The sequence below is a fragment of the Nerophis lumbriciformis genome, linkage group LG03, assembly GCF_033978685.3.
Source record: "Nerophis lumbriciformis linkage group LG03, RoL_Nlum_v2.1, whole genome shotgun sequence".
NCBI lineage: Eukaryota > Metazoa > Chordata > Actinopteri > Syngnathiformes > Syngnathidae > Nerophis > Nerophis lumbriciformis.
In genome coordinates this window covers 15,115,044-15,130,260 of record NC_084550.2, presented here as the reverse complement: position 1 = coordinate 15,130,260, position 15,217 = coordinate 15,115,044, and the positions used below count along the sequence as shown (strand labels likewise).

At 42.3% G+C, this 15,217-nt stretch overlaps 1 protein-coding gene across 4 annotated transcripts in view; it reads right to left on the bottom strand.

The window, feature by feature from the left end:
- Positions 1-2,149: 2,149 nt before the first annotated feature.
- Positions 2,150-15,217, bottom strand: part of LOC133579807 (inositol polyphosphate 5-phosphatase K) — a 54,166-nt gene continuing 41,098 nt past the window's right edge. For all 4 annotated transcript variants that reach the window (XM_061934119.1, XM_061934120.1, XM_061934121.1 and 1 more), the window contains 5 exons: positions 10,582-10,795; positions 10,380-10,517; positions 7,725-7,808; positions 2,695-2,799; positions 2,150-2,619 (listed from right to left, as the gene is read on the bottom strand). In XM_061934119.1, the coding sequence (XP_061790103.1) occupies positions 2,551-2,619; positions 2,695-2,799; positions 7,725-7,808; positions 10,380-10,517; positions 10,582-10,795 (610 nt within the window). In that variant the 3' untranslated portion in view covers positions 2,150-2,550. The remainder of the gene's footprint in view (positions 2,620-2,694; positions 2,800-7,724; positions 7,809-10,379; positions 10,518-10,581; positions 10,796-15,217) is intronic.

The following is a 15,217-nucleotide window of genomic DNA, read 5'->3' as shown; positions in this document are numbered from 1 at the left end:
CCCAACTCATATGGAAACGGGGTTTGTAATTAAGTCAGGTAACACTAGGCGTCTTTTCGTGTCATTCTCGCCAGTTCCGGGTCCTCAATGGCTGTCAAAGTCTACCAACTTGTTTATTATCTACAATAAACTTCCAGGGAGCAAGGAAGCGAGGAAACAGCAGACCGCTCGATGGTCACACACGGTAGTGATCACGGCGCCGCTATAAATTGTTGGTCTGTGTTAGCACTTATAATAACAATATCACTAATACTTGGTTAATATTTAAGTCACAAAATGTAAATGGAGTATTTTTGGCGCTTTTTGAGTGGTTTATTATCGGATTTTGTGGGCGCAATAGTGGAGCTCCCACTGGCGGACTTTTATTTACGTTTATTTAATCTTTCTGTGTGGAGTTTGCATGTTCTCCTCGTGACTGCGTGGGTTCCCTCCGGGTACTCCGGCTCCCTCCCACTTCCAAAGACATGCACCTGGGGATAGGTTGATTGGCAACACTAAATTGGCCCTAGTGTGTGAATGTGAGTGTGAATGTTGTCTGTCTATCTGTGTTGGCCCTGCGATGAGGTGGCGACTTGTCCAGGGTGTACCCCGCCTTCCGCCCGATTGTAGCTGAGATAGGCTCCAGCGCCCCCCGCGACCCCAATGGGAATAAGCGGTAGAAAATGGATGGATGGATGGATATTTAGAATGCATAAAAAAAAATTGATCCGTCGTCATGTCTCTCATAATGACTGTGAATGATAGGCAAAATTCCCCCCAAAAAGTGCAGTTCCTCTTTAAGAGTGTAAAAATCCACTCCATCCCATTTAAAATATTTTGTTCATGTTCGCTTGTATATTTGCCTCTAAACATTTCAAAATACACCAAAATCTGCACTGATGCAGGTAAATAAACAGTAGCCTAATGGGACTCCATCGCCTGAAACCCAGATGTGCCCCTAGGTCAGGGGTCGGCAACCCGCGGCTCTGATGCGGCTCAGCTGCATACTTGCCTACCCTCCCAATTTTTCCGCGAGACTCCCGAATATCAGTGCCCCTCCCGAAAATCCCCGGGGGCAACCATTCTCCGATTTTCACCCGGACAACAATACTGAGGGCGTGCCGTGATGGCACTGCCTTAAACGTCCGCTTTTTCAGCATACTAACTGCGTGCCGGCCCAGTCACGTTATATGAGGCTTCTTACACATGTAAGTGACTGCAAGGTATACTTGATCAACAGCCATACATGTTACACTGAGGGTGGCGATATAAACAACTTTAACACTGTTACAAATATGCGCCACAGTGTGAACCCACACCAAACAAGAATGACAAACACATTTCGGGAGAACATCCGCACCGTAACACAACAGAACAAATACCCAGAATCCCTTTCAGCCCAAACTCTGTTACGGGCTACAATATACCCCCCCCCGCTATCACCAAACCCCGCCCCCCAACATCGGACAGGCCTCACAGATGAGAGTTTACAATCCTGTGTGAAGATAAAGGTGACGTCATACAGGAGACGATGTGCGCTGCGGTTCAGAAGCAGAAATCACATTGACCAAGTATGATAAATATTTTAATTTCCTATAATTTTGCATATATTCACATTTTTTAATTGTTCAGTGAAATAGACATTTTATTATTCAGGTTGGCAGCTGACTGCACGGCGCCAGTAAAAGGATGACGGCAAAGAGAGAGAGGACGGCATTTTTGGTTCTCTGCCAGTAGATAATTTAAGTTCGGCGTTTTGTTTTTTCATTACTACAAGGAGGACTTAAATAGACATTAAGTATTTTACTTAACCTTACACCCGACGTCTTTTTCGGAGTTAAAAACGTTTTGTTGCATGCAGAAATTTTATTTCATTTTCTCTGCAGTCGTTCATTGATTTCATAAATGTAACCCATAATAGTTTGTTTATACATACCACAAAGCAAAAAAACTTATATGCAGTTTTATTTCATTTTAAATTTCAAAAGAGTTTTGTGTTTTCTTTAATTTGTGAAACGGGTCAAAATGGCTCTTGGAGTGGTAAAGGTTGCCGACCCGTACCTTAGGTCATGTGATTGCAGCCCAGCAATAACATAAATGTAATAATATAATACAAACAAAACATATTCATTTCAATTACACAAAACAGAGAAATAAAGAATACTTCAAATAACTTTTACAGCCATTTTTTCCAGTTTAATCATTTACCAAATATATACTTTTCAGCATTCTTAGACGTTCATTAACAGCCACACAACTTGACTAATAACATGCAAATTAGAAAGGCTAAATTAACTTAATTTATGCTGAAATTACCATTAAGTATAGTTAACATAATTCTTTCATGATTTTTCGTGAACATCTCTTTAATATTGTCATTATTCAAATCCATGAAAATCTGAGGCCAAACCAATCTAACACTACCTTTTTACTTAGTTTGGCATTTTTATTTGATGATTTACTGGAAGGCTACTTGTTACAAGAAGGTGTGTGTTCAACTAAATCTGCAATCATGTGACGTCATAATTCATTAGGCATGAAATGATATAAGACACTGGAGTGAGTTGCTGTTTATTTGGTGAGTCCGTTGGCGTTCTCTGGAACGAGGCCCTCCATGACGGCACGCTTGGATTCCAAGATCTGCGCGGGAAGAAAGTAACTTATTACAAGTGGACAAAAACAATGTGATAATATTAATAAATGTAAGCGAGTGACCTGGAAGTTGGCGCTGAGGCCGATGATGCTTTGCATGTTTGTGCTGTAGTAGCCTAACACAAAGTGTCCTCCCAGGAGAGGAATGTCGTCTTTATCCACCGATACCTGACAGGAAATAGGGGAGGGTTACGAGGGTAATAATACAAAACCCCCAAACTAGTGAAGTTGGCACGTTGTCCATCCATCCATCTTCTTCCGCTTATCCGAGGTCGGGTCGCGGGGGCAGCAGCCTAAGCAGGGAAGCCCAGACTTCCCTCTCCCCAGCCACTTCGTCCAGCTCTTCCTGTGGGACCCCGAGGCGTTCCCAGGCCAGCCGAGAGACATAGTCTTTCCAACGTGTCCTGGGTCTTCCCCGCGGCCTCCTACCGGTCGGACGTGCCCTAAACACCTCCCTAGGGAGGTGTTCGGGTGGCATCCTAACCAGATGCCCGAACCACCTCATCTGGCTCCTCTCGATGTGGGGGAGCAGCGGCTTTACTTTGAGCTCCTCCCGGATGGCAGAGCTTCTCACCCTATCTCTAAGGGAGAGCCTCGCCACCCGGCGGAGGAAACTCATTTCGGCCGCTTGTACCCGTGATCTTGTCCTTTCGGTCATAACCCAAAGCTCATGACCATAGGTGAGGATGGGAACGTAGATCGACCGGTAAATTGAGAGCTTTGCCTTCCGGCTCAGCTCCTTCTTCACCACAACGGATCGATACAGCGTCCGCATTACTGAAGACGCCGCACCGATCCGCCTGTCGATCTCACGATCCACTCTTCCCTCACTCGTGAACAAGACTCCGAGGTACTTGAACTCCTCCACTTGGGGCAAGATCTCCTCCCCAACCCGGAGATGGCACTCCACCCTTTTCCGGGCGAGAACCATGGACTCGGACTTGGAGGTGCTGATTCTCATCCCAGTCGCTTCACACTCAGCTGCGAACCGATCCAGTGAGAGCTGAAGATCCTGGCCAGATGAAGCCATCAGGACCACATCATCTGCAAAAAGCAGAGACCTAATCCTGCAGCCACCAAACCAGATCCCCTCAACGCCTTGACTGCGCCTAGAAATTCTGTCCATAAAAGTTATGAACAGAATCGGTGACAAAGGGCAGCCTTGGCGGAGTCCAACCCTCAGTGGAAACGTGTCCGACTTACTACCGGCAATGCGGACCAAGCTCTGGCACTGATCATACAGGGAGCGGACTGCCACAATCAGACAGTCCGATACCCCGTACTCTCTGAGCACTCCCCACAGGACTTCCCGAGGGACACGGTCGAATGCCTTCTCCAAGTCCACAAAACACATGTAGACTGGTTGGGCAAACTCCCATGCACCCTCAAGGACCCTGCGGAGAGTATAGAGCTGGTCCACAGTTCCACGACCAGGACGAAAACCACACTGTTCCTCCTGAATCCGAGGTTCGACTATCCGGCGTAGCCTCCTCTCCAGTACACCTGAATAGACCTTACCGGGAAGGCTGAGGAGTGTGATCCCACGATAGTTAGAACACACCCTCCGGTTCCCCTTCTTAAAGAGAGGAACCACCACCCCGGTCTGCCAATCCAGTGGCACCGCCCCCGATGTCCACGCGATGCTGCAGAGTCTTGTCAACCAAGACAGCCCCACAGCATCCAGAGCCTTAAGGAACTCCGGGCGGATCTCATCCACCCCCGGGGCCTTGCCACCGAGGAGCTTTTTAACTACCTCAGCAACCTCAGCCCCAGAAATAGGAGAACCCACCACAGACTCCCCAGGCACTGCTTCCTCATAGGAAGACGTGTTGGTGGGATTGAGGAGGTCTTCGAAGTATTCCCTCCACCGATCCACAACATCCGCAGTCGAGGTCAGCAGAACACCATCCTCGCCATACACGGTGTTGATAGTGCACTGCTTCCCCTTCCTGAGGCGGCGGATGGTGGTCCAGAATTGCTTCGAAGCCGTCCGGAAGTCGTTTTCCATGGCCTCACCGAACTCCTCCCATGTCCAAGTTTTTGCCTCCGCGACCGCTGAAGCCGCACACCGCTTGGCCTGTCGGTACTTGTCCGCTGCCTCAGGAGTCCTATGAGCCAAAAGAACTCGATAGGACTCCTTCTTCAGCTTGACGGCATCCCTCACCGCCGGTGTCCACCAACGGGTTCTAGGATTACCGCCACGACAAGCACCAACTACCTTGCGGCCACAGCTCCAATCAGCCGCCTCGACAATAGAGGCGCGGAACATGGTCCATTCGGACTCAATGTCCAGCACCTCCCTTGTGACATGTTCAAAGTTCTTCCGGAGGTGGGAATTGAAACTCTCTCTGACAGGAGACTCTGCCAGACGTTCCCAGCAAACCCTCACAATGCGTTTGGGCCTGCCAGGTCTGTCCGGCATCCTCCCCCACCATCGCAGCCAACTCACCACCAGGTGGTGATCGGTAGAAAGCTCCGCCCCTCTCTTCACCCGAGTGTCCAAAACATGAGGCCGCAAATCCGATGACACAACTACAAAGTCGATCATGGAACTGCGGCCTAGGGTGTCCTGGTGCCAAGTGCACATATGGACACCCTTATGTTTGAACATGGTGTTCGTTATGGACAATCTGTGACGAGCACAAAAGTCCAATAACAAAACACCGCTCGGGTTCAGATCTGGGCAGCCATTCTTCCCAATCACGCCTCTCCAGGTTTCACTGTCGCTGCCAACATGAGCATTGAAGTCCCCCAGTAGAACGAGGGAATCACCCGGGGGAGCACTCTCAAGTACTCCCTCGAGTGAATCCAAAAAGGGTGGGTACTCTGAGCTGCAGTTTGGCGCGTAAGCGCAAACCACAGTCAGGACCCGTTCCCCCACCCGAAGGCGGAGGGAAGCTACCCTCTCGTCCACCGGGTTGAACTCCAACGTGCAGGCTCTGAGCCGGGGGAAAACAAGAATTGCCACCCCAGCCCGTCGCCTCTCACTGCCGACAACGCCAGAGTGGAAGAGAGTCCAGCCCCTCTCGAGAGAACTGGTTCCAGAGCCCTTGCTGTGCGTCGAAGTGAGTCCGACTATATCTAGCCGGAACTTCTCCACCTCGCGCACTAGCTCAGGCTCCTTCCCCCCCAGCGAGGTGACGTTCCACGTCCCAAGAGCTAGCTTCTGTAGCCGAGGATCGGACCGCCAAGTGCCCTGCCCTCGGCTGCCGCCCAGCTCACATCGCACCCGACCTCTATGACCCCTGCTATGGGTGGTGAGCCCATTGGAGGGGGGACCCACGTTGCCTCTTCGGGCTGTGCCCGGCCGGGCCCCATGGGGACAGGCCCGGCCACCAGGCGCTCGCCATCGTGCCCCACCTCCGGGCCTGGCTCCAGAGGGGGGCCCCGGTGACCCGCGTCCGGGCAAGGGAAATCTGGGTTCCTTGCTTGTTTTCTTCATAGAGGTCTTCGAGCTGCTCTTTGTCTGTTGGCACGTTGTGTAAATGGTAAATAAAAACAGAATACAATGATTTGCTAAACCTTTTCAACTTATATTCAATTGAATAGACTGCAAAGACAATATATTTAATGTTCAAACTGGAAAACTTTGTTATTTTTAGCAAATATTAGCTCATTTGGAATTGGACGTCTGCAACATGTTTCAAAAAAGCTGGCACGAGTGGCAAAAAAGACTGAGAAAATTGAGGAATGCTCATCAAACACTTATTTGGAACATCCCACAGGGAAACAGGCTAATTGGGAACAGGTGGGTGCCATGATTGGGTATAAAAGCAGCTTCCATGAAATGCTCAGTCATTCACAAACAATGATGGGGCGAATTGTCGAAGAGTTTAAGAACAATATTTCTCAACGAGCTATTGCAAGAAATTTAGGGATGTAACCATCTACGGTCCGTAATATCATCAAAGGATTCAGAGAATCTCGAGAAATCACTGCATTTAAGAAATGATATTACGGACCTTTCGATCCCTCAGGCAGTACTGCAACAAAAAGGGACATAAGTGTGTAAAGGATATCACCACATGGGCTCAGGAACACTTCAGAAAACCACTGTCAGTAACTACAGTTGGTCGCTACATCTGTAAGTGCAAGTTAAAACACTACTATGCAAAGCGAACGCCGTTTATCAACAACACCCAGAAACGCTGCCGGCTTCGCTGGGCCTGAGCTCATCTAAGATGGACTGATGCAAAGTGGAAAAGTGTTCTGTGGTCTGACGAGTCCACATTTCAAATTGTTTTTGGAAACTGTGGACGTCGTATCTTCCGGAACAAAGAGGAAAAGAACCATCCGGATTGTTATAGGCGCAAAATTCAAAAGCCAGCATCTGTGATGGTATGGGGGTATATTAGTGCACAAAACATGGGTAACTTACACATCTGTGAAAGCACCATTAATGCTGAAAGGTACATACAGGTTTGGAGCAACATATTTTGTCATCCAAGCTACGTTATTATGGACGCCCCTGCTTTTTTCAGCAAGACAATGCCAAGCCACGTGTTACAACAGCGTGGCTTCATAGTAAAAGAGTGCGGGTACTAGACTGGCCTGCCTGTAGTCCAGACCTATCTCCCATTAAAAATGTGTGGCGCATTATGAAGCCTAAAATACCACAACGGAGACCCCGGACTGTTGAACGACTTAAGCTGTACATCAAGCAAGAATGGGAAATAATTCCACCTGAGAAGCTTCAAGCTTTACTGAGAGTTGTTAAAAGGAAAGGCCATGTAACACAGTGGTAAAAATGCCCCTGTGCCAACTTTTTGGCAACGTGTTGCTGCCATTAAATTCAAAGTTGATGATTGTTTGCCAAAATTAAGTTTCTCTGTTCGAACATTAAATATCTTGTCTTTGCAGTCTATTCAATTGAATATAAGTTGAAAAGGATTTGCAAATCATTGTATTCTGTTTTTATTTACGAATTACACAGCGTGCCAACTTCACGGGTTTTGGGGTTTGTAAGATCTGACTCCCTTCTGTGAGCCATAAATCCCATCTCCAGACATCGCGCTATAATCAGCGTGACAACACGGTGACATCATCTCTTCGGTATGGCTGACATCATTCTGTTAGCGTCTGAATATGCAAACCTGGATGATTTCGTCAGTCTCCGGCAGCTCGTCTTCACGAACCCAAACGAACGTCTCGTAGTCGCTCGCACTCTTGAACCCCACCTGCAGCACAACAGCACAGCCGGTTCACATTTGTATGCTTTATAAAAAAAATCTAATGAGTATTGTTTGGGCGTGTGTAAAAGAAGCAGATTAAGTTATTTTCTGCCTTATAATCATTTAGACCAGGGCTATCCATAGTGTGGCCCGGGAGTCATTTGTGGCCCGCAGCTAATTTTTTTTGTAAAAATACAATTACAAATAAAAACATTAAAACATTTTTTATAAAAGAGCAAACAGGTGACACGTAACAAGAAAAAGTTGCGATGTTGACTCTAATAACACAAATCTGTCATGCATGCTTTTGGTCAATGCTCAAAAAATAATAATCAATCAAAATCAATGTTATTATGATTTATTGACCTATTCAAGGCTACAATTACTTCACATCAAATATTCAACTTTGGGGAAAATATTACATATTGTGTGGGTTTGCCATAAAAAACTAGATTTTTTTATATGATAAAAAAAAAAAAGGGCATAAAATGTTTTATTTATGATCGACAGATCTGAAGTTGATATTTAAGCGTTGATATGAAAAAATAAGATAAAAACAATAAATGTTTGACTTATTTTTAACACTTTAATGAGTGGGCAGTTTTTTTGTGAAAAACAACTTTGCTCAAAAAATAACAATGAATCAAAATAAATGTTATAATTTATTGACCTATTCAAGACTCCAATTACTTCACATCAAATATTCAACTTTGAAATATTTTTTGGGGAAAATATTACATATTTTGTGTGTTTGCCATAAAAAACTAGATTTTGTATGATATAAAAAAGGGCATATAATGTTTTATTTATGACCGACAGATAGATCTGAAGTTGATATTAAAGCGTTGATATGAAAAAACAAGATAAAATAAATAAAAACATGTATGACTTATTTTTAACACTTTAATGAGTGGGCAGTTTTTTTGTGAAAAAAACTTTGCTCAAAAAATAATAATGAATTAAAATAAATGTTGTTATGATTTATTGGCCTATTGAAGGCTCCAATTACTTCACATCAAATATTCAACTTTGAAATATTTTTTGGGGAATATATTACATATTTTGTGTGTTTGCCATAGAAAACTAGATTTTGTATGATAAAAAAAAAGGGCATACAATGTTTTATATATAATCAACAGATAGATCTGAAGTTGATATTAAAGCGTTGATATTAAAAAACAAGATACAAAAATAATAATAATGTATGACTTCCTTTTAACACTAACGAGTGGGCACTTTTTTTTGTGAAAAAAACTTTGCCCAAAAAACAATAATGAATCAAAATTAATGTTGTTATGATTTATTGACATATTTAAGGCTCCAAAGGTTTTCTATGACAAAAAGTGCATAAAAAAAAACTAAAAAATTATAAAAACTTATAATAGGCAGATAGATCTGAAGTTGATACAGAGATTTTACACTTATTTTTAACACTTCTATGAGTGGGGCCTTTAGGTGTCCAAGGATTTTGGTGGATTATTATTATTTTTTTAAACTTTAACTTTTAAATTTCTCAAAAAAACCAATTAATCAAAATCAGTGTTGTTATGAATTACTTCACATCAAATATTCCAAGTTAAAAAGTTTTAAGGAAAATGTTGCATGTTATTTTTTTTTTGTTTTTTTTTAATCCAAAAAGGTTGAACTCTGGTTAACTGATGATTTGATCTGGAGATTTAAGCCTTGAAAAAAAATAATAAAAAAATAATACCGTAATAAAAAAAATAAAATAAAAAAAATAAAAAATAAAATATATATATATATATATATATATATATATATATATATATATATATATATATATATATATATATATATATAATATATACTGTTTTTTCCAGGCTATAAGGCGCACTTAAAATAATTTTTTTCCTCCTCAAAACTCGACAGTGCTCCTTATAACCCGGTGCGCATAATGTAAGGAATACGTTTGGTTGAGCTTACCCACCTTGAAGCAATTTTATTTGGTACATGGTGTAATGATAAGTGTGACCAGTAGATGGCAGTCATACATAAGAGATAAGTGTAGGCTGCACTGTTAGATGTGCTTCAACATACGAGTATTATTATAGTGTGTGTATAAGGTAAGACATATTATCTGGCGTTTTGTTTCGCAATACTATGCAAAAGCAACTTTTCTTACCTTCTGGTACCTGCTGATCTGTATTTGGGATCTGCATACATCTTGAAAAATTGTGCGCGTCCGCCTTTGTAGTGCGTACAAAGGCGACCGTAGTCGATAAGCTTCTTCTTTTTCTCTATCTTCTTGTTATGGGACATTCATCCTCCGCTGTTGCCACGTCTAATATAAAGTAGTGTAAAGTTCTTATTTATATTTGTCAGTAAACTCGCCATAAAAGCGCTAAAACATACCGGTGTAGTGAGTTAACATTATTCACCCAAGGAACTTTAGTTATTAGAGTTCCGGTCTAATAATAAATAATACATTTTGGACCCATCTGTTTTATATTCCCTTTTGGTCGTTACAGTCTAGTGGCATCAGGGCCGAGTGCTGCAGTGACCATGCGGATCCAGCAGATGGTGCTGCATCAAGTATGGTTTTGTCATGGGACAAACCTTGTAGAGGCCGATCCAGTCCCACGTTGAGGACATGAAGTCTTCCTGGACCGTGTAGTTGAGAAGAGCATCGTGGTCGGCGCTCCAAACACCCTCCGGAGACACGTGGACCAGCGCGGTGTCAAAGTGTTTCCTCAGCTGCGGAAAGAACAATCCATGATTTTGCGAAGTCAAAGACGTGAGTTGATGGACTGTCCCAGACCTCCAAGCTGAAGCTGGCCATGACTGGCTTGTGGTCGCTGACGCCGTAGCTCATGTCGCTGGTGTATTTGTCCTGGCTGACCACTAGGGGGTACTCGTCCAGGTCGTCCTCGGTAGAGGCGGACGCCTTGTCGTCGTCGTCGTCCAACGGCACGTTCTTGGGTTTGATGCGCCACAAGATGCGGTCTGTCCAGGCTGGCTTCCTTTTCTTGCCACTGGGTGGAGCAACGGCATGGACTGAGGAGGCATTTCCTACAACCTTGTCCCCCCAAAAGCACCAGGACCTCTTAGGCAGTGGTGTGCCATTTGGGCCAGCCAACATAAATCATGATCATAGATTAATAAAAGTTCATTTTAATCTACTTTACATAAACTATTCATCGTATTGTCTTCATGTCTTATTAGGCTCCAGTGTTGCTTGTTTTTACATTAGAGCTTTTATCCAATCAGAAATCAGCGAGCTTGTTGCCAGCGCTGCATGAATTCTGCCGGTTGATAGACAGTTGCGATAGCCAATCAGATGACGAGTTGTTGACAGTAGCCCATCTAGGTAGCCTCACGTGAAATAAGACTGTGATTGGATTTTCACTTGTCACTCCTAAGTGAGTATCCAATCACACGTTTTAATTTGCGAAGAGCAGGAAGTGGCACCGAGGCATATACACGGCCAGCGGAGAAATCATCGGTACTCTCTTTTTTAACTCAGAAAATGTGAGTTCAAATATTTTATTTATTTATTTTTCCACATGTAATATGTTTTTTACAATAATTCTTATTTTGACAGTACTACATAAGATATGTTTTAAATGCTAATGCAGGTTTATTGATTTTTAAATGTTTAAATTTGTACACTGTTGAGGCGATTCAATGTCCAGTAAATGTGTTTCTGTATAGTGTTTCTCTAGCATTGATCATGTGGTGACATAAATGATGGTGTTTTGAGAGGTAATCATTGAAGTCAGACATCACTGAAGGCTTTTATCTAGAGATGTCCGATAATATTGGCAGGCCGATATTATCGGCCGATAAATGCGTTAAAATGTAATATCGGAAATTATCGGTATCGGTTTTTTTTATTATCGGTATCGTTTTTTTAAATTTATTTTTAATTTTTTATTAAATCAACATAAAAAACACAAGATACACTTACAATTCCTCCCTCATTTACACTCATTCACACAAAAGTGTTGTTTCTTTCTGTTATTAATATTTCTGGTTCCTACATTATATATCAATATATATCAATACAGTCTGCAAGGGATACAGTCCGTAAGCACACATGATTGTGCGTGCTGCTGGTCCACTAATAGTACTAACCTTTAACAGTTAATTTTACTCATTTTCATTAATTGCTAGTTTCTATGTAACTGTTTTTTATATTGTTTTACTTTCTTTTTTATTCAAGAAAATGTTTTTAATTTATTTATCTTATTTTATTATTATTTTTTTAAAGTACCTTATCTTAACCATACCTGGTTGTCCAAATTAGGCATAATAATGTGTTAATTCCACGACTGTATATATCGGTATCGGTTGATATCGGTATCGGTAATTAAAGAGTTGGACAATATCGGAATATCGGATATCGGCAAAAGCCATTATCGGACATCCCTACTTTTATCCAATCAGAATTTAGCTAGCTTGTTGCCAGGGCTGTATGAATTCTGCCGGATAGACAGTAGATAGACAGTTTCGATACCCAATCAGATTACAAGTTGTTGACAGTAGCCCATCTAGGTAGCCTTACGCTAAACGTGACTGTGATTGGATTTTCACTTGTCACTCCCAAATGGGAATCCAATCACAAGTTGTAATTTGCGAAAAGCAGAAAGTGACCATACTTAACTCACAAAGAAAAAGTTAAAATATTGTATTTATTTAGTTGTTGTTTACAATTATTAAAATTTTGACAGTACGATGTAAGGTATGTTTTAAATGCTGATGCGGGTTCATTGATTTTTAAATGTGCCGAAATATAGCCTGTTTTGTACACTGTTGAGGTGTTTCGGTAGGGCACAAGTGTGTTTCTGTATAGCATTTCTCCAGATGTAGTCATGTTGTGACATAAATTATGGTATTTTGAGGGGTATTTATTAAAGTCGGACTAAGTAGGACAGGCATGTCCAATGTGCGGCCCGAGGGCCATTTGTGGCCCCCAGCTAATTTGTTAACGGCCCCCGGCACATTCTGAAAATACTACGATAAAAATGTAAAACATGAAAAAGTGTAATAAAAGAGTAAACAGGTGAAATGTAACAAGAAAAAGTTGCAATGTTGACACTAATAACACAAAGCTGCCATGCGGACTGTTATTGACCTATTGAAGGCTCCAATTACTTCACTGGAACAATTCCACTTTGAAATATTTTGGGGAGAAAATATTGCATATTTTGTACAAAACAAAGTTTTCTTTCACAAAAAGGGCAACAAACAAACAAAAAATGAAAAAATTATAACATCTTATAATCAACAGATCTACAGACTTCAGCGTTAAAAGTAAAAAAAAAAAAAAATAGAAATTTGGCTTATTTTTAACACTTATTCTTTTTATTGTTATGAATTATTGACCTATTTAAGGTTCCAATTACTTCACATCAAATATTTCACTTTGAAATGTTTTGGGGGAAAATGTTGCATAGTTTGTGTGTTTAACATATAAATAAGGGTTTTGACATAAAGGGCATTAACATAAAAACAACATTTAAAAAAACTTTATAACGACAGACAGACCTGAAGTTGATATCGAGATGCAAGCGTTAAATGAAAAAATAATAATTTATGACTTATTTCTAACATTTTTATGACTGAGACCCTTCCGGGTACCGGGGACCAAACTTGAGGAAAGCCATGAAAAAAACAACCTATATATTGTATTGGTTTTAAAAAAGGAAAAATATAAAAATGGCCCCCGCATGCTTTGATTTTTCAGTCTGTGGCCCTGAGTAGAAAAAGTTTGGACACCCCTGAAGTAGGACATCACTGAAGGCCTAGGTGAGAAACGCACAGCCCGCCACGGCTCTTAGGACCTGGTCCACCAAGTCCTAAAAAGGAGTAATCTATTAAAGGCCTACTGAAACCCACTACTACCGACCACGCAGTCTGATAGTTTATATATCAATGATGAAATCTTAACATTGCAACACATGCCAATACGGCCGGGTTAGCTTACTAAAGTGCAATTATAAATTTTGCGCAAAATATCCTGCTGAAAACGTCTCGGTATGATGACGTCTGCGCGTGACGTCACGGATTGTAGAGGACATTTTGGGACAGCATGGTGGCAAGCTATTAAGTCGTCTGTTTTCATCGCAAAATTCCACAGTATTCTGGACATCTGTGTTGGTGAATCTTTTGCAATTTGTTCAATGAACAATGGAGACAGCAAAGAAGAAAGCTGTAGGTGGGAAGCGGTGTATTGCGGCCGGCTGCAGCAACAACACAAACACAGCCGGTGTTTCATTGTTCACATTCCCAAAAGATGACAGTCAAGCTTTACCATTGGCCTGTGGAGAACTGGGACAACAGAGACTCTTACCAGGAGGACTTTGAATTGGATACGCAGACACGGTACCGTGAGTACGCATGCAGCTGCGGCTTCCAAACATTTGATCGCTTGCCCATACGTGCGTGCCGCTATGTGCATGTCATGTACGTAACTTTGGGGAAATATATGTGCTGTATGAACTTTGGGGAGGTGAACGGTACTTTGGGCTGTGGGATTGAGTGTGTTGTGTAGGTGTTTGAGTTGTATTGGCGGGTTATATGGACGGGAGGGGGGAGGTGTTTGTTATGCGGGATTAATTTGTGGCATATTAAATATAAGCCTGGTTGTGTTGTGGCTAATAGAGTATATATATGTCTTGTGTTTATTTACTGTTTTAGTCATTCCCAGCTGAATATCAGGTCCCACCTGCCTCTCACAGCATCTTCCCTATCTGAATCGCTCCCACTGCCCTCTCGTCCTTCACTCTCACTTTCCTCATCCACGAATCTTTCATCCTCGCTCAAATTAATGGGGAAATCGTCGCTTTCTCGGTCCGAATCGCTCTCGCTGCTGGTGGCCATGATTGTAAACAATGTGCAGATGTGAGGAGCTCCACAACCTGTGACGTCACGCGCATATCGTCTGCTACTTCCGGTACAGGCAAGGCTTTTTTTTATCAGCGACCAAAAGTTGCGAACTTTATCGTCGATGTTCTCTACTAAATCCTATCAGCAAAAATATGGCAATATCGCGAAATGATCAAGTATGACACAGAGAATGGACCTGCTATCCCCGTTTAAATAAGAAAATCGCATTTCAGTAGGCCTTTAATAAACATGAAGGAAATGTAATCTATTTCAAAACGTGCAGGAACAAGAAGTGGTACCCTCACATGTAATCTATTACTAAACATGCAGGAACAGGTAGTGGTACCCTTAAATGTAATCTATTTCAAAACGTGCAGGAACAAGAAGTGGTACCCTCACATGTAATCTATTACTAAACATGCAGGAACAGGTAGTGGTACCCTTAAATGTAATCTACCGGTATTTCAAAACGTGCAGGAACAAGAAGTGGTACCCTCACATGTAATCTATTACTAAACATGCAGGAACAGGAAATGGTACCTTTTTACAAAATGTGCAAGAACAGG